The sequence below is a fragment of the Rhinatrema bivittatum genome, chromosome 4 (genome assembly GCF_901001135.1).
Source record: "Rhinatrema bivittatum chromosome 4, aRhiBiv1.1, whole genome shotgun sequence".
Classification (NCBI taxonomy): domain Eukaryota; kingdom Metazoa; phylum Chordata; class Amphibia; order Gymnophiona; family Rhinatrematidae; genus Rhinatrema; species Rhinatrema bivittatum.
In genome coordinates, this window is record NC_042618.1 from 188,091,390 (window position 1) to 188,114,458 (window position 23,069).

At 45.0% G+C, this 23,069-nt stretch overlaps 1 protein-coding gene across 3 annotated transcripts in view; it reads left to right on the plus strand.

Annotated features, from left to right (window-relative positions):
- PFKFB4 (6-phosphofructo-2-kinase/fructose-2,6-biphosphatase 4) overlaps positions 1-23,069 on the plus strand; it is a 104,711-nt gene that overhangs the window by 56,995 nt on the left and 24,647 nt on the right. For all 3 annotated transcript variants that reach the window (XM_029599408.1, XM_029599407.1, XM_029599406.1), the window contains exons 3-10: positions 6,321-6,417; positions 6,734-6,800; positions 9,099-9,173; positions 9,912-9,968; positions 11,404-11,525; positions 14,552-14,759; positions 17,785-17,931; positions 18,531-18,635. In XM_029599408.1, the coding sequence (XP_029455268.1) occupies positions 6,321-6,417; positions 6,734-6,800; positions 9,099-9,173; positions 9,912-9,968; positions 11,404-11,525; positions 14,552-14,759; positions 17,785-17,931; positions 18,531-18,635 (878 nt within the window). The remainder of the gene's footprint in view (positions 1-6,320; positions 6,418-6,733; positions 6,801-9,098; positions 9,174-9,911; positions 9,969-11,403; positions 11,526-14,551; positions 14,760-17,784; positions 17,932-18,530; positions 18,636-23,069) is intronic.

The following is a 23,069-nucleotide window of genomic DNA, read 5'->3' on the forward strand; positions in this document are numbered from 1 at the left end:
GAACCTAATTATTTACCCCCCTTTTTATTTTTCTCTCTTCCTGATTTATGATTGTTCTTGACACCCTGTCATGTATTTGTGTGCCCTTTCATACTGGGTTTGTATTCTTTGATTTTTTTCTTTTTCTAGGAGCCTCATTAAATTAGAAAATATAATTATAGTTAGCATGTTAAGGGTGCTACGTTGTCTTCACAATTTTGTGATATTGGCTGTGACACTGAACTGTTATACGAATGCAATTAGATTTGGCTGCTTCGTTTTAAGCAATAGCTAAAGCCCAAAAAATGCTGGGCTGCATAGAGAGAGGAATAACAGGTAAGAAAAGGTGATGATGCTCTTGGTGAGGCCTCACCTGGACTATTGTGTTCAGTTCTGGAGCCCGTATCTAAAAAAGAATAGAGACAGGATGGAGGCGGTCCAGAGAAGGGCATTGAAAATGGTTTGGGGTCAGTATCAGAAGACTTGAGGAGAGACTGAAGGATCTTGGATATATGTATACCCTAGAAGAGAGAGGAGGTGCAGCGGAGATATGATACAGACCTTCAGATACCTGAAAGGATTTAATGATGCACACTCTCTGAACCTTTTCTGTTGGAAAGGAAACAGTAGAACTAGGGGTCATGAAATGGAAAATCCAGAGGGGAAGACTCAGAACCAACATAAGGAAATATTTTTTCACGGAGAGTGTGGTGGATGCTTGGAATGCCCTTCCGGAAGAGGTGGTGAGGATGAAAACAGTAAACAAATTCAAAAGGGCATGGGATAAACACTGTGGATCCCTAAAGACTTGTGGATGATAATGAAGAAAAGGGTGCAAGGGGGTAACCTGCACTGAGCGGCAGTTATTACCCTTAACCAGAAGGCGATGGGGGATTTCTAACCTTAATCAATGAGCCTTGATGGTTTCGACACAACTGCAACATCGCTCTCCGTTTTGATAGCGGGACGGGAAAAGATAGGGTATTGGATTCTGAAGTCAGCGAACACTGGGTCCCGACTTTTACAGTTTGAGGTACTAATACACTGGCATTGTGGTTTGGCAGATGCAAGATACTGGCATGAGACCGGGTTAAGACTCTGCTCTGTCCTTTTTTTCTTGTTACCTAAATTTCCTTAGCATTATGCCGTCTAAAAGGCAAAGGAAGGTATGGGTTTTCCTCCCGATATACCTCTCCTAGCTGGGCAGCAGTTTATGCCATCCTTCTTACCCGGTTCAGCAGTGCAAACGGGGACTGTTGGCTCCGCTATGAGTTCGGGCGAGGGAGCACTAGTCTCACCTGGAGAGGTTTCTCTCATTCCACCCGCTGAGAGATTTCTCCCTTCCCCACCGTCATCTGCAGGGCAACGAGGGGGAGAGTCTGGAGTAGAGTTCAAGCAGCTGTTGTCATCGCCGCTGTTGGGAGGCCCAGGTTTTCCTGCCGGTGTGGTTTCCTCCCCCCCCCCCCCCCACTGACACTCATCGGTTCCTTTACTGGTCAGTAATGCAGGTCTGGTGCATCGTGACTCCCCTGGTGAGTCCTCCCTCTCTCTAGCTAAGCCGGTGGTGGTTACCCTCCACACCGTTTGGGACTTGATAATAAGCTTTGGAAGTTCTTTGAAGGATTGCAATGCAGAGATTGATCATTTGTCTTAACAAAGTGGACTGCATGGGAAGCAACTTTGATTGAAACTGCAATTAGTGACATTCAAACTTTTAACTCTTCCGTGGTTAAGGATTGGAACAACTTATCTCGCAGAGTTTGAATTTCTTGAAAATCACATAAGGCATTTGAACTCGTGTTTTTTGACTGTTTCTAGGGTGGTGGGAGAGAATCCGTATCTTACCTGTAGGAAATACTTGCTTGAGACTCTTCATTTTGAATCCGATAAGGTTCCTTCTATTACTATTGTTTATTTCCTTTCCTCTGTCAATAGAGCAAGTGCTCAGCAGTCTCAAACTGCTTAATTTCCTAATATTGCAAATTTTCTTGAAAATTCCAGTGTTGAGATTTGAGTGCTCCACGTTACTTGTTTTGTTTATTTCTGAACAAGATGTAAGTGCAGTGATGAAAAGGTGTTTTTGGAATATTTCCTCTTTGTTTTATGGGCAGATGATCCGTATTTTTCCCCGACTTCGCACGTTCTGCTCAGGAGCGAAGGAAAGATTTTCTCGTTCTCGGGTCGCAGGCTGTTGTTATAGGATGTTCTTTTGTTCTTAGATACCCAACACCACATTTACAAGGATATCGAAATGGTTGCTTTGTGCTTTTCCTTCCTGAACAACTTAAGTCTTTTATCAACTCAGGAGTGTTGCAGTTTCTTCCCCTGGATCCCAGTAGGTTAAGGGGCTTGATCCTTATTGATGTATCACTGCCGGTGGCTCACATTAGGCTGGTTCCTTATGTTTTTTTGTATAATTTCCTAAGGTCTGGTTTTTTTTGTTTTTTTTTCCTCTGCCTGCTATAATTTACTTTTTGGAGATGTATGATTTATGATGTTTACTTTCTTGATTTTTGTATATTATCATGAATCACTTATCTTTTTTTTCTGTAAGTAAGATGTATTCCTTTCTTTACTGTACAAATTCAGTAAAATAAAAAGTATTAAAAAAAAAAAAATACTGACATTAGGGATAAAGCTTCCATGGCCATCGAAAAGCCAAGAACATTAAAGCAGCATTGTCTGAATTTATCAGGAAGGCTGCTCAGCATGTAAAAAAGTTGCAGTAATTTTGTAATGAGCTTGACACTTGCTTGGTTTTGCTTGTAAGTATACTATTCTTAACTTAAGGGGGTGACCCGCACAGCGCGGCAGCTGCTGCCATGGGAAGCTTGCTGGGTAGACTGGATGGACCATTTGGGCTTTTTCTGCCAGCAATACTATGTTATGTTATATGTTACTATTTTGTATGCATTCTCTAATTGAACAGAAATACATATGTGAATGTAACTCCCTTATCAATTAGCAGATGATTGATAGGCATACTTTAAGAATTTTAATTGGATGAAACAAGGTTTTATTTAATCCTCATTGAACATTTATTTTCAGACCTTTTTATATCCTGCTTTCCTGGGATGTGACTATTGAAAGTGATGAACAGCAAAATCTGAGCAAATTGCTGGCAGAATGGGGGGGGAAAAAAAAGCTTATCTGTTCCAAAAATCTATATTCACCCCAGATAGTTACGTCTGGCACCCTGGCAGCGGTGCCATCATGGTTTGTGAGCAGCCTTGGCATGAGTGGGCTGTGGGATTTCGCTGCAGGAAATGAAACTGTTTGGTTTCACCAGACGTCATAGCCGCTGCTCCTCTTTTGGACATTGTGCAACATCTGTCATCCTAACAGGATGCCGGTGTGCGGCCAGCTCTGTGGTGGGGGGGGCCTAGCAATCAGTTTTCTGCAGCCGGAACTGCATGGCTGCCCCCAGAGAGAGCAGGGAGGGAAGAGGCGCTGTTACCTAACTCCAGCCGACAGGACTGGGGCTTCGGGAGATTAATCGACTTGCCTGAGGTCACACCATGGTTTTTGGCTCCTTTTCTCACGAGTTCCCTCTGAACCAGTTTGGGCACTTGCTACTGTGCTGCTCCCAGGCTTTGCTCCTTGCCCAAGAATTGGAGTTCCCCTCTCTTGCTGACTGCAGTACCAGGATGTCTTGTACTTTACCGGATCTAAGAAGCAGCACCGGGGAGCTGTCGGGAAGTAGGGCTTGGACTGGCTCCCGTAAGCCCTTCGGGCTGAATTTCGGAAGGGTGACTGCATCATTAACAGGTAAGTAGGAGGTAATTCAGGTTGTTCAGAAACTGCAATTACTTAGCCGAGTATCTTTAGATTCATAGGATTAGGTTCAGGGATGCGGAGGTCGAGTTCCTTGTCTTGTAGAACGGTGCTTCCCAACCCTCTTTTTTTTTTTTTGTTTCGCAGCACACCCAGCACAGCGTTCACTTAATTGTGGCACACCAACCACGTCCCCTTCTCTTTCCTCGACCCTCATCCCATTGGCATCATCACCTTCTCCCTCCCCCCCCCCCCCCCATCCCTTGGCGCCATCTTGTCCCTTCCCTCTTCCCCCCACCATCATAATCACCCCTCTCCACTGGCATCATCGTCTCCTCACCCCCTGGAATTATCAAACCCTTCTTCCTCCACTTTGTCACCCCTGGCATCATCATCACCATCTTACCTTTCTACCTCTCTCCCCCACTTCCTGACATCATCATCACATTCCCTCTCTCCCTCCTCATCGCCCCTGGCACCATCATTACCACCTTCCCTTTCTCTCACCCCCTGGAATTATCCCCTTCTTTCTCCCTCCTTATTTTCTGCACTCCTCTATCTTCATCATCATGCTTTTCCCTCTACCCCTCTCCCCCACCCCCAGGCATCATCATCACCTTTCCTCTCCTACCACCTCTTCCCCCTCCGCCCTTTGCATCATAATCAACTTTCCCCTACACCCCTCTCCCACATCTTCTGGCATCATCACCTTCTCTCTACCTCCTCATCTCAGGAATCATCACCACCTTTCCCTCTCTTCCCAACCCCTGGCATCTCCACTTTCCTCATTCTCCGGTGCGCTCTCCCCCACCCCCAGGCATCATAATCACTTTCCGCCTTCCCCCCCCCCCCACCCCCACCCACTCGCATCATCATGACCTTCCCTATCCCTTCACCCCCCATCATCCTCACATTCCATCTCCCTCAATATGGCGGCATCTCCTTCCCTCTGTCTCACCCCTGGCATTATCATTAACTTCTGTCTGCCTTCACCCCTTGCCTCATCTGTGGCATCATTATTAAATTTCCCCTCTCTCTCTCTCCCCATTTCCTAGGCCAGTCACCTTCTCTTCTCTTTCCCTCCACTGCCTGGCATCAGCTGCCCTCAGCGTCACTCTCTGGCATCATCATCATAATCTTCCCTACCCCTCTACTCTCCTCCTCCACCTCTTTGAAACATCATTTTCCATTTCCCTCAATCCCTAGCATCAACTTCCCTGTGCCCCATCTCCTGGCATCGTCATCTTCCCTTCTCTCTCTCTCCTACACCCAGTGGCACATTCAGCTGTCCCTTTCCTCACCCCACCCCCCAATCCTTGAACAGCAGAAGTCTGGAAGCAGACTTAACCCAGTGCTGCTTTTTCCTTCTTTGCCAACCTCCCTCTGCAATCTAAACTGCATGGGGCCAGCAGGTCTCGCAAGCCTATGGAGCCCCATGCAGTTTCTGTTGCATAGGAGAGGCAGCAGAGGGAAAGCAGGAGTAGCTGCTAAGCGCTGTTCTGATGCCCCCTGCTGGTGGGAGGACATCCTGCAGGCCCAGAGGGAAAAGCAAAGTCAAGGCTGCAGCCGCGGCACACCTGCACTTCAGCCATGGCACAGTAGCGTGCTGTGGCACACCGCTTGGGAAACACTGCTGTAGAATATTAGAAGCACAGCTGACTATATACTTTAAAACCTTCATTTGGTAGCAATAGAATAGGGTGTAGCTGTAAGGAAAGAAACTAAAAGCGTTGCCAGATACACAGAAGAATCTATTCTAACACAAGCAACCATTCTCCTTCTTTAAAACCGCTCTCTTCTCCCTGTTCAGCAGCTGGACCGGACAGTCCAATTGTCTTCGTCCCCAGCTGTCCAAGTCTCTCCTGAGGTTGTGGCCCCATCGTGATTTTTATCCCTTCCCACAAGTGTTCTGAGCTCTGTGCTTCAGGGCTTCCCTCGGGTCAAACCCCGAAGTGCAGGGAGGGAGGGGCGGGAAGAAAGGAGCAAAGAAACAGAATCTCTCCTAAGAATTGCACTGAAAGCCGAACGTCTGGAGCAGTTCAGCATTTAGTCCTTGATGTTAAACAGGTGGAGGTTGGCTACGCGAGCCGGTTTCTGAAAGTATGCGTAAAACGTTGTACGTGCGGAAAGAACATCAAAATGCGTACACACCAAGGAGAAAGGGACGTGCAAAGGTAGCTTAAAATTCTGTATCCTAGATAATTAAAAGCAAAGGTGGAATGACAAGAGAGACAGATCTGTATATCGATCTAACATTGGCATTTTGGACCTATCTGTATTGCTCTATCTGTATATATAATATTTTCCTGTTTGTGTGGTTGTGATAGGACTCGAGCTGGGATGGTTTGATTGCTCAAAGTGTTTGCTGCTTTTTCTCTCCGTTTAAAACGGAGGGGCCCGGTTGGACAGCAGGCAGAGACTGAGTACCCCGACCTTCTCCGCAGAGCAGCATGTACACACACAACGAGTCCTGAGGTTGGATGTGATGGCACATGCCACAGTGTGGTGCTGTGCTGTGCAGGCTTCTCTGCACCGGCTAACACTCTGCTCACTCTGTCTCTTCCCAGAGTTTAACGTTGGTCAGTATCGACGCGAGCTCGTAAAGTCGTTCAAGTCCTTCGAGTTCTTCCTTCCCGACAACGAGGAGGGCCTGAAAATCAGGAAGTAAGTTCCTCGCCCCCCTTGTGCTGGAGCTGAATCCCAGGGGGAACTTTTTTTTGTATTAATTTTGTTTTAATATGCTGTTTCATTTGCTGCGTGAGGGCTCTGGTTTATTTACTTTTCTCGCAGCCTGTACGTAATAGGTTTGTGTTTGGGGGAATCGGTGATACACAAAACTGATCTGCCTGGCTTGGTCTTTGAAAGCCTTGTAAACCGTTTTGGGATCTCTGGAAATGTGGGATTGCTTCTGCTCAGTCTGTCTTGTTTGCCATCTGGCATTAATTTGTGGGAATTTTGTTTTTATTTTTTTGGTCTGAAGACAGTGTGCCTTAGCAGCACTAGCTGATGTCAGGCACTACCTCTGTGAAGGAGGAGGACATGTGGCTGTGAGTATTCCTGTTCTTTCTATCTATTAGAATTGCAAATGACTTTTCCAGTATGAAATATTGCTCAAAGTGTTTAACAGGTAATTCAGCACCTACAATTCAGTGCTCATTACAAATATAATCCAATAAAAACCAATCCATAAACGTCTAATATAAAATATCTTAAACAATATATATTTTAATTTCTATAAGAATACAAATTGCAACAAGCCTACAGGCCTAACTCAGACTGTCAATACGAGAACCAGGGGTTGATGCTACCCAGACAGAAGTTTGACAACTATGAATGAATTGGTTGGGGCTCATGACTGGACACAGATGTTGTCTAAACTGCTACGATAAACTGTCTGAATGGACTCCCGTTGGCGTCTTCTCTGTGCTGATGGCTAAGTGAGAAGGTGGTTGCACATTTGCCTTCGAGTGGTAACGGTATCTAGTGGGGGAAAGCCAGAAACCAACCTTCAAGTCCTATCACTGCCTCTGACCTTCAGCAAGTCTCTTGCATACACTGCACAATACCACCTGTCTCCTCTTTTGGTGGTGCAGTGTGCTTGCCCATGAAAAACTGCTGCCTTGTTTTCAACCCAGTAGTGGCTGCTCTTCATAAACTTCCCTTTTTGTGTTTGGTAGTTGGTTTTTTTTTTTTTTGGTTTTTTTTTAATGCTGCAGTTTCCTCCTGCTCCTTTGAGCTTCCAGCTTTGCTGGGATCTGGTGCTTCGAGATTTCTGTCTTCTCGCTCAACTTAAGTCTAGTCATTGCTATAGCTGCAGGAGATCATGCACCAGGGCTCCTTCCCGGAATCCTGAATCTGGCCGCTAGATGTCGACATTATGCACCCCTGGCCTTGTTCAGCCTGGGGAACAGAAGACTAAGCCAGGAATCAAACTTAGATCCCACCACGTGGCAGTGCATAGCACTGGTTAATGGAAGACCCTGAGCCAGGAATCAAACTCTGATCTCACCATGGGGGCGGTGTACAGCACTATCGCTGGGCTAGGCCTGGTTAGGCTTATGTTCTAAGTAAATCTTAACCACTGAGAGCTCCTTCAGGTAATACTGGTGCACCAGTCACCCTAGGATACTGTATAACAGAGCACATCTCTCTTGCTTTGGAGCATTAGTAATGTTTTCCTTGCCATGTGACTTCTCTTGTGGTTGGGATATTAGATGGCTGGTTTGCCATCGCAGGAACTCTGCTGTAGGGCCTGCAGTTGCAGGTAATGTAGCAGTGCTGCCGTCCAGTCTACACTTGTGGTATTTTTGCTCACCAGTTGGCTGCGTTGAAACAGCACTGACGGTAATTTTAATTGTTTTAGTTAATTTATGTTGAAGGATCCTTTTTATTTTTCTTTACTACTGCAGTCTGACAGTTGCCGGGCAGCCAGACTTACGATGGATTGTAACCAACACCATAAAGTGTAGACCTTTGCTTTTATATGGGAGCCTGACCATATTATATCCCATTGCTGGTATAGATATTACTTCTAAAGAATCTTTCTGTTCCTCACTGGCTGTTAGTGCAGTGGAGAAGAGGAGGAGACTTCAGTATCTGGCTGGGGCCTGGGCACAAGCATTATAGGATGTTTGGATGCAATATTTTAGATTTCTTTAGGCCTTTAGCTTAATGAGATCCAATGACTTAGAAATCTATAGTCCAAGGGGCTGACCTGATGGCTCGGTGGCAGCGCTGGTGAAGACCATTAGGATTTGTCTAATTGTCAAGTCCGGCTTCTGGTTTGTGTTTTTTTTGGGCCAACTGGAGTGCAAGTTGCCAAGGAAGGAGTCCTAGCAGTTGCTCAACAGCGACTTTCACAGACTCCATAGGGAGCTGTGGTTTGTGGTCCTTGGGTGAGGACCCTTGCTGTGATTTGGCTAGAGGGGGAGAATTAAAAAGAGAAAAAAAAAAGCCTCTAGTATAGTTGTGAATGAGGGCTCATGCTGTCCTATAGCTTCGATAGGGGCTACCTCAAGAAGTAGGAGGAAATTACCAGCTCCTCCCACCAAAAGCAAACAAATATGTGAACCAAAAGTGAAGTAACATGATTTAAGGCAGCTGTATTTAAGTTGCTACTTTCCCAAAGTGTCTGTATCCATGTTTTGTGTTTTTTTTTAAGCTTGTCCTTATTGTAAAAGGCTTTTACCTTCAGCCTGTCTGCCTTGTTCTGATTGCTCATTCTGTTTGTGAAACGTTAATTGGACGTCCTGTTCCTGTTCTGATTTTTGCACAATTATAGCCCGATGTGCATTTAGAAATCGCTGATTTAGCTGTTTTGTGTATGTGTGTTTTAATGTTTTTAGGTTTTTGATGCTACAAACACAACCCGAGAACGAAGAGAGACTATTCTGAAATTCGCAGAACAAAATGGCTTTAAGGTGGGTCAGCAACTGTGTAAGCAAAGATCTGTAGTATATGGTAGAGTTGCACTAGCTGTAGGGGTAAATGGCCCTGTTCTCCTCTTGTCTGTACCAGGCGAGAAGACTTGATGGCCCAGCACTGCTGCCGCTAGAAAGGGAAGGGCCATTGTGATTGGACCTTGCTGTGATCACATGATGATTTTAGTGTTTTGCTTTTTCGCGACTATGGTATTTGTAGGCCGCCCTTTTCTCCTGAAAAGGTTGTGGGGGGAGTTCCCGAAACGGGAAGCTTTTACAGAAATTCTGCATACTTCCACGTACCAGGGAGCCCTGTGGTAGGTGTGTGCAGACCTTTTGATGGTCGTATCTGTGGGTGGATTTCTTCAAACCTACATTTGTAACTGTCTTCCCTCCCTGGTGAAAGAAAGTGACAGGAAAGAACCGTGCTTTGTGGTTAATATTAAAAAAACAAAAAAAGATTGAAAACTGTGTGTGGAAACACTGTGCGTGGAGAACTGCACAGAGTTAGTCTCTCTCTTGGGGTTTTGTGACGTGCCCTTCTGTTCCAGAAACTTGTAAAGATGTGTGGCGGTCTGTTTGCCCACGGCTCTGTAAACTTAGAGACGCGGGGATTTTCTGAAGGTTACTGCCCTTGGCAGAGGGAATGCATCGAGTGCTGGACTTGCAGACTCAGAGACCATTGCTAAACTTTAAGGTGGTATTTTTCCCTCTCCCTTTCCCATTTCTGGATGGAAGACCTTCTTTGTGGAATCTGTCTGCGTGGACCCAGATGTCATTGCTGCAAACATTGTGGTACGTACAGAAGCACGAATTGCTTGTTGGCTGTGTGTTCTTGCCTCTTCTATGGTTGCCTTTGACTGTAATAAAGGGGAGGTCGTGCACGGCCTCAGTCTTTAACCTCTGTTCCCCTCTTCTGCATAGTGTACAAATTAAAAAAAAACAAAAAATTTCCTTAATAGAAATAATTTCTTAAGCACAGAAACTGTAATGCAGGGTGGGAGGGACTTCTCTGGATACCATCCCTGGATTTCATGGCATCGGGCACACAGCATATTTGTTTTTAAATGTTTTATTGATGACTAATAAGATAAGATCCTGGAATTCTCCTCTATGAATGCCAAATTACCATTTTTTTGGTCAGCATGGATCTTGTTTCTGGTTCTTTTTGTCTGGTGCTGGTCTGTGCGGGTGAAAGAATGCAGTCCCTGGGCTTATGATTATTTTTAATCCAGAAAAATATCTTATCTGAAAATTGGTTGGCTTCCTATGTTTCACTTTCTGGGAAAAACTCAGATTATCCAAATTTCTTTTATCAGAAAATTAACTATTTCAGCACGGCTATCTGTTCTTCTTGCTTATATCTTGCATTGTAATATGGTGAATAATAATTTATTGCTAGCAGGACAAAAGATCTGCAAGCAAAGTAGTCTTTTTCAACACTCCTTTCCCCGCTACCCCTCTTTCTTCACTGTATTAAAAAATATTTGTCAAATGCTTTAATCCAAGCTCAATACAACAAAATCTGAAACCAGTAGTTAGCTGAAGCAGCCACTCTTATCCATATAGACATCACCTATTTAATATCAGTTTGCCTCACACCGCCTTATAGAGTTAGTAGAAATAAAATCCCTGGTATGGTTAGGATTTTGTTAATTTCTTATTTGGTTTACAAGGACACCAGGGACCACAGTACGCTCTCTGGAGAGCTGGAAGAGGAGAGTAGAGTGGAGCACCAGTTCTCTGGAATGGTCAGGACCAAGATCATTCTGGATTTTTCCACATACCTGAAGTATCAGAGCATGGATATTTTATATAACTGTAAAAAGTCAGGATATCTAATTCTGATCAGCAGTGCCAAGTAGGACATACGTTAAGTATTTCATCCTCATTATGAAGTCCGCATACAGTTTTTGAAGTGCTGCTACATTGTCTAGATTTTTGTCCCGGGGCAGAATCTGATCACCATAACCTGGAGGTCAGTTTTTCATACACAAGCATTTCCAGGATCTTGTTGTGTGGAGTGCTGATGAGAGCAGAAACAGGACCAAGAGATGAATTTGGGTCCTCTCCTCATCCATTGGGTTAGTTTCCAGTGGTTCCTTAGTATAGGGCAGGAGCCATGGTGTCTGGATATTCTCCCATCCCCTCTGCTCTATTTCTAGCTGTTGAAATAATCTATAAGACCTCTTCTGTAATGGTTTGTTTTATTTTTTTTCCTTTTTAATAGCAAGTTAAACTTGGCAGTCCAGACTACGTCAATTGTAGCAGTGAGGAAGCCACAGAGGACTTCATGAAGAGGATTGAATGCTACAAGAATTCGTATGAGACATTGGATGAAGCTCTAGACAAGTGAGTTGTACAAGGCTATTACATAGTTTGTCATGGTGGCAAGCTATACTGTACATGCACCAACACCTGGTAGACGCACAAGCTGGATATGCTAATTCGATAAATGATGTAAATATGCCCTAACCGCAGAAGGAAGATGAAGGACTTTGGAGAAGTTGTGTCTCCCTAACTTTGAATCACTGGTGGTCCTCAGACCTCTAGGTAACAGTGCCCCCCCAGATCCTCTGCCTCCCTTCACCCAAGTGGGGCTTGGTGATTCTTCCCATCCAGAAGAGAATAACTAAGCAATAGTGTAGTGGCTCCCAAACCCGCTGTGGGAGGCCCCTGGCTGGTTAGATTTTCAGGATATCTGCAATGAATATATAAGAGATGAATTTGCATGTAACAGATTTCCATGCACCGCCTTCATCTCATGCATATTCATTTGCAGATATCCTGGAAAAACTCAGCTCTCTGGGAATCTCCCCCCAGCATAGGTTTGTGAACCACTGCTATAGTTCATTATCTGCACCTAGTATGAGGTTGCCAGTGCCAAGACTGTTTGATGCTATGTTCCTAAGCCTGTTATTATCCAGGGGTGGGCAATTAGAACTTGTGTTTACCCAGCACATCCAGCAAATCAGCCAGGAGCTTACTTGGGAGACCTTTTGAAGGTTTTTGCATTTCCTTATCAGAGAGTTTAGTAGTGAGAAGAGAACATCAAGCTCCCGGTTTTTTTTTCCACCTATTTTGCCTTTTGTTCTATCTGGTAAAGAGAAGCAATTATTCATTGCAGTACTTTGGGTTAGCTATCTTCCACCCCACCCACCTCTCAGTGATGGAAACAGCAAAAGGCTTTGGATTTAAGGTGATAGGAAAAAAGGGATTTTTTTCTTTTAAACAGACGGGTAAGGGCTGAGGATTGGAAGTAAAATGCAAGGGGCGGGAGAGCAGAATCGCCAGTTTTACAAAGAGCCAAAGTATACCAGAAGCCAGGATAACTGAAGAAGGGTTGATGGTATAGAAGAAGAAATATTTTTTGCCTTCATCTCTTTTGGTGGGGGTAGAAGGGAGTTTTTGATTTCTTGATGGACCTGTTAGTGCCTCTGCAGAGAGCTGTTTACCAGGCCGCTGAGCCTCCGTGCTGCTGGTTTGATTGTTTTATAGTTTTCGTGCTGGTGGTACCACGGAACATGTGAACAAGGTAGTACGGCATGAGATTAAAGTTCATGTTTTCATTATCTCCTGCTTGACAACACCGCACCCGGATGGGGCAGTACCAAAGGTGAAAGTTGATATGGGTCTGTCTTCATCCTTTTCTTGCAGTTTTATCTAAGTGACTTTACAACTTCACAGATAACACTGGGAGAAATTGCTCTCTAAGATTTATAGGTGTGTGCGCCAAACATTGGTTGACCCTCTCCACCCCCAACCTGGCACATTATCTATTGGCCAATAATATCTTGAAATGTGATGCATGTGCTTTTACTATCCTAAGCTTTTGTTTGGTTTGGTTTTTTTTTTTTTAAATATTGGATGTTTCTTAGCAAATCTGTAATGTTACCTCTCACGTTGGTTGCTTGCTTTCTCTTCCCTGATGGACAGCCTTGAATAGCCAAAAGAAGCCTTAGTGTACATGTTCATTTCCTTATCAAGTGTGCTTTAAAGGCGTTGTCCATCCGTGGGAGGGGAATTAATTTTCAGCTAACAGATGGTGTGTGTGTGTGTGTGTGTGTGTGTGTACAACTCTTCTGAATCTGGTGCCCTCTCCAGGCGTTTATTGGGCATATGTATGGTGCCCAGGCTGCAGGTCAGGCTCTAACAATCTTACCGGTTACCAGAAGCTTTGAAGGTTGACTTGGATGCAACAGCCACATGATGATCTGTAGTACTCTGTTATTGCTGCTTATTTCACATTTAAAAAACCCAGGAATGCATTGCTGTATGACAGGCCATACTTGTTGCATTTATAGGCAGTGAGGTAAATCCTGTGGATATTGCTATTAACATATTTCTTTACTATGTATGGGAGTATCATCTGATTAAATCTGTGTATTGGAAGGAAGATGAAATTATGAAACTTTTAATATCCTGCTTATCCTGCTCACCTTAAAGTGATTTACAATGAACCCATTCAGCAACATATATGAACATCAACACACACTCAAGATGGATCCTTCTACATTTACATTTATTAGATTTATGAATCGCCCAACACAGAGAGGCCTGGGCAATGAACATAATTTTAATGATTGTGTACGTTTTCTTAACATAATAGTACAAAGTTAAAACAGACAATAATAATGACAAGAATCTTCGTCGTAAAACATAATTAAAAAAAATATAAAGAGAAACGAAATCTATAAAAAAAATTAAAACAAAATGATATTTTACAAAAAAATAATATATTAAAAAATAAGCTAAATTAAATAAAGTTTTAATTTGTTTCCTAAAAAGTTTGTGTCTGCTTACCTCAAGTCATTTGGGAGAGAATTCCACAAAAATGGGTCCTGCGACAGGGAAAGCACATTCGCGGGTAGTATGTAAAGTGCTATTTTTGGTGAGGGAATCTCCAGTAGGTCATGTAGGGCTCTAATCTTTTTCTCTCCCTGCACCTTTATTAGGTCTCTTGCGAATTGGTTTTGCTTAGAATACTGACTTCCTTTCCTGCTTCTGTTGATTCCTTTTGTGGTTTTATTCCAAGGTGTGTTTTCTAGATATGTCATGTTTGTGTTTTTACATTTATTTGGAGTAAAGGGTAAATGGAACAGCTCGCAGCATCCCAGTTTATGTATATTAAGTAGGAAACCCTTCAAAATCTTGAAACACTAATATCGCCTGAGGAATAAAATAAAAATCCAGAGGGGAATAGGGGATCTTGATTTATTTTTAACTGTCAGTTATTTAGTAAGTGCATTTGTGTTAAATCTGATGAGTGTCTTCAAATTCTAGTACGGTCTAATCTCAAAGGGCCTTAAAGGAATATAGAATTTTATTTTCGGTGTAAAAGGAATCCACGTGACTTGCTTTCTTTTTGATTTTGAAAGGGACATATCGTACATTAAGATCATGGATGTCGGGCGGAGGTACCTTGTGAATCAAGTCATGGATCACATCCAGAGCCGCATCGTCTACTACCTCATGAATATCCACGTGACTCCTCGCTCCATCTACCTCTGTCGCCACGGAGAAAGCGACCTGAACCTGAAGGGCAGGATCGGGGGGGACTCTGGACTGTCCGGGCGGGGGAAGGAGGTACGTGCTGGTATCGGGCGGCAGTGGTGCTTGTGCTGTGTGTGGTCCGGGCCTCGAGTAACCAGCATTCTAAAATACTATACTAACATCCCCCTGCCCCACTCCACCCAAAAAAAAATATAGAGATCTGTAAAAATACTTGTGTGTGGCAGGCCCCCAACTTTCAGACATTAAATTTTAAAAGCAAAACATTCTGTTCTCATTATTTTGGCTTCCAGATTTGGCTACTTGATATTTTTAGACTTACTGGACTTAAACTCTCACTGAACCCCCTGTCTATGATTTGCAGTAACGATTTCCTTCGAGGTCAAAAGTGAGTTTCTGGCTGTTCCCCAGCCAGAGGTTTCTTGGCGGCTGCACTTCTGGAATTTCCAGGCGTGTTGTCAAGAATTGCAGAATGGTCTAATCTGCCAGATAAGCAACTGTATCATTTAAAACCATTTGCTGAAGATTAGTGAGCAAAAAAAGCATTCTGATGTGGTGAAGGTTGTTCCTGTATTTCCAGCTATTATGTAGTCCTTTTTGTCCAATTAAAAATGACTTTGGTCAGATCATCAGCACGGCCTTTTGTACTTTGGTTTTTGCACACAGTGTATGTGGCTGAGTTGTCTTCTGGCTTCTTATGTAATTTTCATGGTTGTAGAATAGGTGAATTGAATTCACCAGCTGTGTTGATGGGCACTGATCTTTGTGGGAAGCTCTTAAAAAGCACTCTGTTACTTTGTGGTGCTAATGAAGCTCTGGTTGAGAGGGAGCAAGGACAAACTGTGTGCATTGTGCATTCAGAGAGGTTTTGCAACATGTAAGAAGCCTCCCACATCCCCTTTGCACAGATGGGGGGGGGGGGGGGGAGGGGCCGGGAGCCTGTCTCTGGATTTCTCTCTGCTCAAGGAATTAAAGTTCTGCTTTTTCTTCACTTGCTTCCTGGCAAGTCATTTTCTCAGTCTTTCTGGTTACTGGAAGGGGCTTGAAAACAAGGGTCCCATACATGAACCCCCGCAAATTTGAGTCGTGAAGAACTTGTAATGATGCTCTTAAGAGAATCAAAATTTGAACTTCAGTTGTTGCTATCATTAACTTTTTAAAAATGAAAAAAAAAATCTGCTTTGACTACAGCTTCCTGAGATTTTTCTAGAACATTCACAGCATAAACTGCTGGATAATCTTCCTGGAGTGACCTAATTTAAAACATAAGACTTGCTATACCGGGTCAGACCAAAGGTCCATCAAGCCCAGAATCCTGTTTCCAACAGTGGCCAATCCAGGCCATAAGAACCTGGCAATATCCCAAGGGGTAGATAGATTCAAAGCTGCTTATCCCAAGAATAAGCAGTGGATTTCCCCCAAGTCCACCTTAATGGTTAATGGACTTTTAAGAACATAAGAAATTGCCATAATGGGTCAGACCAAGGGTCCACCAAGCCCAGCATCCTGTTTCCAACAGTGGCCAATCCAGGTTACAAGTACCTGGCAAGTACCCAAACACTAAGTAGATTCCTTGCTACTGATGCCAGTAATAGCAGTGGCTATTCCCTAAGTCAACTTGATTAAGACCAGATTCACATCTACCCATTCTAGACCCCTCATGATTTTATTCCCCCTCAGTCGTCTCTTCTCCAAGCTGAACAGCCCTAACCTCTTTAGCCTTTCCTCATAGGGGAGCTGTTCCATCCCATTTATCATTTTGGTTGCCTTTCTCTGTACCTTCTCCAGTAAAACTATATCTTTTTTGAGATGCGGTGACCTCCAGGAACTTGTGCAAACCTTTTTTTAAACGCAGCTATACTAATAACTTTCACCACAACCTCTGGCAATCAGTTCCTGAGCTTTAATTATGCATTGAGTAAAAAAACATTTTAAAACTAATAAGAGAAAATATATTACCCAGTAACTTCATTGTGTGTTCCCTGTAGCTTTTGAAAGAGTAAACGGATTCACTCTTTATAGACTTCTATCTTTTCTCCCTTCAGCCGTCTTCTTGTGGTGACGTCTGTCCCTTGCGGTTCCCAAATAGCTGTCAAAAAGGACAGAGCCATGTGCATCTTACTATAGCTTTACTTTTTTTTTTTTTTTTAAATGCAGTTTTATTTTGTGAGTTGAGGACCGTAAACATAGGTTTTTAATTATTTTCATTCTGTGTAAATACTGAATTCAGTTAGACTCTGGAAGGTTTTTATTTAGATGAGGCCAGCAAGAGATACAGAGAGATGCCACCCTGTTAATTTATAAGCAAGTAGTTTATTTTTGCTGTACACAGTACATCTCCTAGATGCAGTGCTATGTAGGAGTGCCTAAAGCAGTGGTTCTCAACCCTGTCCTGGGGACCCTCCCAGCCAGTCGGGTTTTCAGGATATCCACAATGAATATGCATGAGAGAAAATTTGCATGTTATGGAGGCAGTGCATGCAAATTTTCTCATGCATATTCATTGTGGATATCTTGAAAACCCGACTGGCTGGGGGGGGGGGGGGGGGGTCCCAGGACAGGGTTGAGAACCACTGGCCTAAAGGCTGTGGAGAGTGGTTTTTTTTCCTTGCTGGTACAAGCAGAACTTCCTGTATGATTTGCAGGAAAAACTGAAATTCTGGCATGTTAAAGCAGAGCTAGCCTGCTGGCTCAGGAAGGTACCTGGTTGGAACCCAAGTTGGATCTTTCTCTCTCCGGAACTGGGGATGCTTTGGTGGTAGGGTGGGGGGGGAGCCATGGTCATTGCTCAAATGTTGATACCCAGTGGTCCGATTCTGGGCCTGTGATTGCAGAAGGAGCCCTGACGCATGACCCCCACCCCTGCCTGGGGCACTTACTGCAATGACCGGACCAGGTTTGTTGGATTGGGTGGAGAAGATATAAAATAGTAGAAAAAAAATAAAAATCCTGGGTAGCCGCAAGTGAAGGTGCTCATTCAGATTTGTATTGGAAGAGAAAATAGAGAATTGTTGGGTCAAAAAACCTAAAAAAAAAAAAGCAATTTGTCTCCAGGTCCTGCAACTAGTTGTGTTTGACCTAGATTTATTTATTTTTCCAGTTTGCCAAGTGCTTGAGGAAGTTCATTAACGAGCAAAACATCAAAGATCTGAAGGTTTGGACGAGTCAGATGAAAAGGACGATTCAGACGGCAGAGGCTTTGGGAGTGCCTTACGAACAGTGGAAGGTTTTGAATGAGATCGATGCGGTAAGCCTTTCGCTGGCGACAGGAACCAAACCCAGTAAATCCAGCATCCCATTGTTACTGGCTGAATGCAGACCGTTTGGGGGAAAAACTGTCTTAAGATGGACAGCTCGTCCTTGACCTTGCAAAGGCCGAGCTGGGAAAACTCCCTGAATGTGTTCGGCAGCTTTGGCCAAGTCTATTGGAAGATTCCCATTCTAGAAACCCCTGTTGCCACGTTTTCCATCCCTCCATCCATTATGCTCCCTTTCCTTCCTCTCGCTCCTCCTACCTTCTTTCCTCGCAGGCGTGGGCAGCAGAGGTGCCTTCCCTCAGGTGAGCCAGCAGGTTTAACCTTGAGTTTAGCTGGATACGCCTACAGTTTCCCCTCATCCCCCTTTCTTACAGAGGCATAGGTAGAGGTAAGGGCTCTTTTTTTTTTTTTTTAATCTGTTCAGTTGTGATTAAGTTCTTAGGAAAAGCTGGCATGATGCAGATGCTGTTTGAATTCATAGTGGAATGGGATGTAGATGTTTCTAGGTTACAGAGCTTGGCTTGTCAGTACCTTGCTGTGGCTCACAGCATTTGTGACTGTTTCTTCTTCTCTCCCCCTTCCATGGTAGGGTGTCTGTGAGGAAATGAGATACGAAGAAATTCAAGAAAACTTTCCCCAGGAGTTTGCATTGAGGGATCAAGACAAGTACCGATACCGCTACCCAAAAGGAGAGGTAAGCCGCTCGCATGCATGGTGTATGTGAAAAGTGGTTTTTGGTTTTTTTTGGGTTTTTTTTCGCATGGTACTGGGATTTCCCTTCTGTGCATTGGATACTGGGAGGACTGGGATGTGCTCTGCAGGTGGAGTGGGTGAGAGAAACTGGCCAAAATAATCGCCAAAACCTATTGAATTGTGCATCATTGGGGAAAACTGCAAGTATTTCTAGTCACAGTGATTAGTTTCTAAACTGTTGAAAATGTTCATGGAGGGCTCATCCTGTTTCCTTAGTTTCTTTTGACTTGCTGGGCATTGACCTAAAGATTGTGATGACTTAAGGGTTCACTGGCCGGTAACGATCCTAATTAGATTGACCTCTATTGCAGCTAATAGGCCTCTCTGCCCTGGCCCCTACTCTTTCCTCACCATATTCTCGCATTTTTTTCTTTCCTCTGTAAGCCACTTGGAGCCCTGCTCTGAGTGACGCTGTGCAGGCAGCAGGCCTGTAAATCATTAATATAGTGCTGTCTGATCCCTGAGGTGCAGTATGGGCAACCAGCTTTCTGTCAAACACAGGGGAGATGAAACCAGGCTAAGGTGGGCCAAAGTGAAGACAAGACTACCTAGTTGGCAATGTGGGACATACCCTGTTGGTGAACCAGGTCCTTAGATTGTAGCCGCCAGTTTTCCGGCGAGCGCTTCTGACTCTCCTGCATTCATCAGACGGAGGGAAGAAAGACCCAAGGCCCTGATCCCACTGCAGCGCTTCAACTAGTTTAAGTAGCTTGGTTTGCATCTGCGCAGTGAGGTTGCTGAAAGCATTCTCATGCCCCTGTCCTGAGCTTTGCTCGAGTACAGCTGTGTGCACTTGCCAGTTAACACTGTAAAGCTGGTCTTGAGTACAGTTGGGTGGGTTGTGTTTAGCAATTACATGGAAAAGATCTGGAGTCTCGCTCAGTTTGGTGTTCATGATGTCCATGATAAAAAAGGATTATTAGTTACTTGTATAGTTCGGCGGTATTCCATTCCTCATGGGCTACAAACAGGTCAGGTTTTCAGGATCTCCTTAACGAATATGTGTGAGGTAGAAACACGAAAGTGTGATGGCAGAAAAAGGCCAAGCAGCCTATCTGGTCTGCCCATCCACACCAACTAATTCAGCTTTACAATCACTACCACGCCTTCAGAAATCCTTTGTGTTTATCCCGTGCTTTCGTACTTTCAGCTGCTGTTCTAGTCTCCCCCACCTCCATGGAAAGGTTGTTCCATGTATCCACTTCCTTCTCTGTAAAGAAATATTTCCTTAGATTACTCCTGAGTCTACCTTCTTTCACCCTCATCCCATGACCCCTCATTCTAAAACCTGCTTTCAGTTGAAAGAGCTCAGCTCTTGTGCATGGAAACCTTGGAGGTATTTAAATGTTTCTATTTCCTAGCGTGTAGCCAGATGGACTCAGTGGGTATTGTGCTCTTCTGCTAGCAGATGGGAGACTGAGTCAGATTTCAAGGCTGACGTCACTCTAGATATACCCCTGCAGTGAGCTCAGCTCTTCAGAATCTCTCTGTCTCCTAGCAGATGCGGACACTATCCCACACACTAGAATAGTGTTAAGAATTACAGCAAAGAAGAAACATTTTTACCTTAAAGAAGATCGAGCCCCGCTCTCCTGCGGTGATACCTAAGGGTCCCTCCCCTAGTTGAGAATTCCTGAGGTGATCTCAGATATCCCTCAGAGGTGAGCCTTGGTCCGGTAGCCGGTTCCCGGCGTGGACTTAGCCCCCAGAGTGGCTGAAAGGCAGCAGGTGCACAACCGAGCACGGCAGTGAACTTAAAGCCCTCTCCCCTGCAGCTGTACTCTGTCTCGACATGCGATCGGTAAGTGCCGAGACCAGGTAAGCAGAAAAATTTAAATTCAGGTCTCCGGAGCTCGGCTTGCCGTATCGATTCCATTTTTCCTTCCAGCGAGGTAAAAAGGGAGCACCGATCGGGTTGAGCAGCCTTGGTTTGGCTAGGCCCCAATCCGGTGCAGGGATCCAGACACGTGGAGACCCTCAGGGGCGCCATCTTATGCGCGGGGGGCATCTGCGCCATCTTCCCTTCTTGACCAGCGGTACACGCGGGGCAGGCCAGATGGCCGATGTGCCCAACTTGCGTGCATCCAATATAGACACGCGCATAACTGCGTGCACAACAGAGCACACACCACGTGCATAACTACCCCACAGCCGTGCTTGCAGCTACACGCATGCACTGTGCTCACGCGCATAACTACGCGCACATTGAAGCACATTACCTGTGCGCCTAGACATATAGGCAATGGCACCGGCGTCCAAGAAGCCTAGAAGGCACTCTCTTTGCACAGCCTGCCACATCAGAGCCGCACAGCCTGAACTGGAGTCCTGCCTGTGTCATCATTGCGAAGAAGCCCAGGGGGGACCAAAGCCTGGTCCCTCACTGTCTGAGGATGGGTCCGGAACTACTGCATACAATAGCACCCCGGACCTATGCAAATCCGAAATGGCACCTCCACAAGAGGGCACCTCAGGGGCTCCTACTCATTAACCCCAGGGGGAAGTCTATGGACCCAGGGACCTTTTTCCTGGCTAGAATTTTTCCAGGGCCTGCAAGCCTTTGTTCAGGCACAATCAGCCCCGGCTGCGACTCGGGTTCAACCTTTGCCGGAAGCACAGGATCCTCCCGGCCCTGTTTGGATGCCTCGAGACATGTCTCGCCTAACCAAGAATTTCCCGGATGGGGTCCCGGATACCTCAGATAATGGCGGCTCTCTGGAAGAAGGAGAAATCCCTCCAGGCCTGGAATCCCACTGAGCCATGCTTCGCTTCTTCCACAGGGATGAATTACCAGCCCTGCTTTCCCAGACTCTGGGGATCCCAGGCACGGACCCTATGGCGGAACCAAATAAGAACCCCATTTTGGTGTCCCTTCATAAAGCCTCATGCTACTTCCCAATGATGGAAGCCATCCAGGAACTGATTGACCCAGAGGCCAGCTTTAAAGGAGAGTCGGGCCTTGGAAGCCTTGTTACCCTCTGGAACCAGCGACCGGGGAACGCCTGCATTTTCCGAAAGTGGACTCCATGGTCTCTGTTGTCTCAAAGCAAACAACCATTCCCGCGGAGGGAAGGGCTGCATTGAAGGATACTCAGGATAGGCGATTCGAATCCATCCTTAACCAGGCCTTTGACGCAACATCAATGACACTGCAGATTGCTTCTTGCTGCACACTGGTGGCAAGTTCCTGTTTGCTCCTCTCAAGAGAGGCAAACAACGCAGGAACATATACCAGTGAAACAATTGAACCTGCAGCAGCCTTCCTGGCGGATGCAAACTCAGATCTGGTGTGTACCTCAGCCAGAGGAGTAGCCTTGGTAGTGGCGGCCAGAAGACAGTTATGGTTGTGGAATTGGCCTGACGCGACCTCTAAAGCGAATCTCACAAGGATGCCCTTTAAAGGATCTCTCTTATTCGGAAGCGAACTGGAGAAGTTAGCCAGCAAGTGGGGTGACTCTCCAGTGCCTCTGCTACCGGAGGACAGGGGTCAAAGATCCCAGCGCCCCTCCCCCAGAAGAACTAGAGGCGGAGGCTCTCAATGATTTTGCCCCTACAGGAACTCGCAGTTCCAGGCACCTCGTCCCTCAGGAAGGTCTCAGCTATTACTCCATCTATTTCATTGTACCCAAGAAGGACATTTCCTTTCGCCCCATCCTGGACCTCAAGAGCATCAACCGACATCTGCAAGTGATTCATTTCCTCATGGAAACCCTACGCTCCGTGATAATGGCCATAAATCGGCCAAAACCTCCTTGGACCTACCCAAGGCCTACCTACATACTTCAATCCATCCTTGTTTGTGAGGGTGGGCGTGACTAAGGAGGAACTTCCAAAAACCAGGGGCATAGTGCTGATTTTAGCTGGCAAATGAACAAAAGATTTTTTTTTGCTCTTAAATTTCCTTTTTTGTGTGTGCTAACTTCATGATCTCTCTTGTGCTGGAAGCGGAAGCATCAGGGATGGGACGAGAGTAATTATTTTGTAATTTTTTTTAAATCTGCCTTTCCAATTAATGCCCAAAGCAGCTTACAGCATTTTTTACAATTCAGGTGCAATAAGTCCCTGCCCAGAAGAGCTTACAATCTAATTGGTACCCGAGGCAGTGAGAGATGGTAACTTGCCCAGTGTCACAAGGAGTGTCAGTAAGGGAAGTGTGATTTGAACCCTGGTTTCCTTTCTATAACTACTAGACCACTCCCACCCTTATGCAAGCTGTTTGGTATTGAAATTGGTTTCTAAAGTACCTTGCTTGGCCCTTGGGATGGTGTTTACCCAGAGACAGGTGGCTGCGTGTGCTCTGCTGCTTTGAAGGCACAGTTAGTTACAGTATATATGCTATCCTTGTTGATGTGCTTGGCCTGCTTTTTTGCTTCGTGCC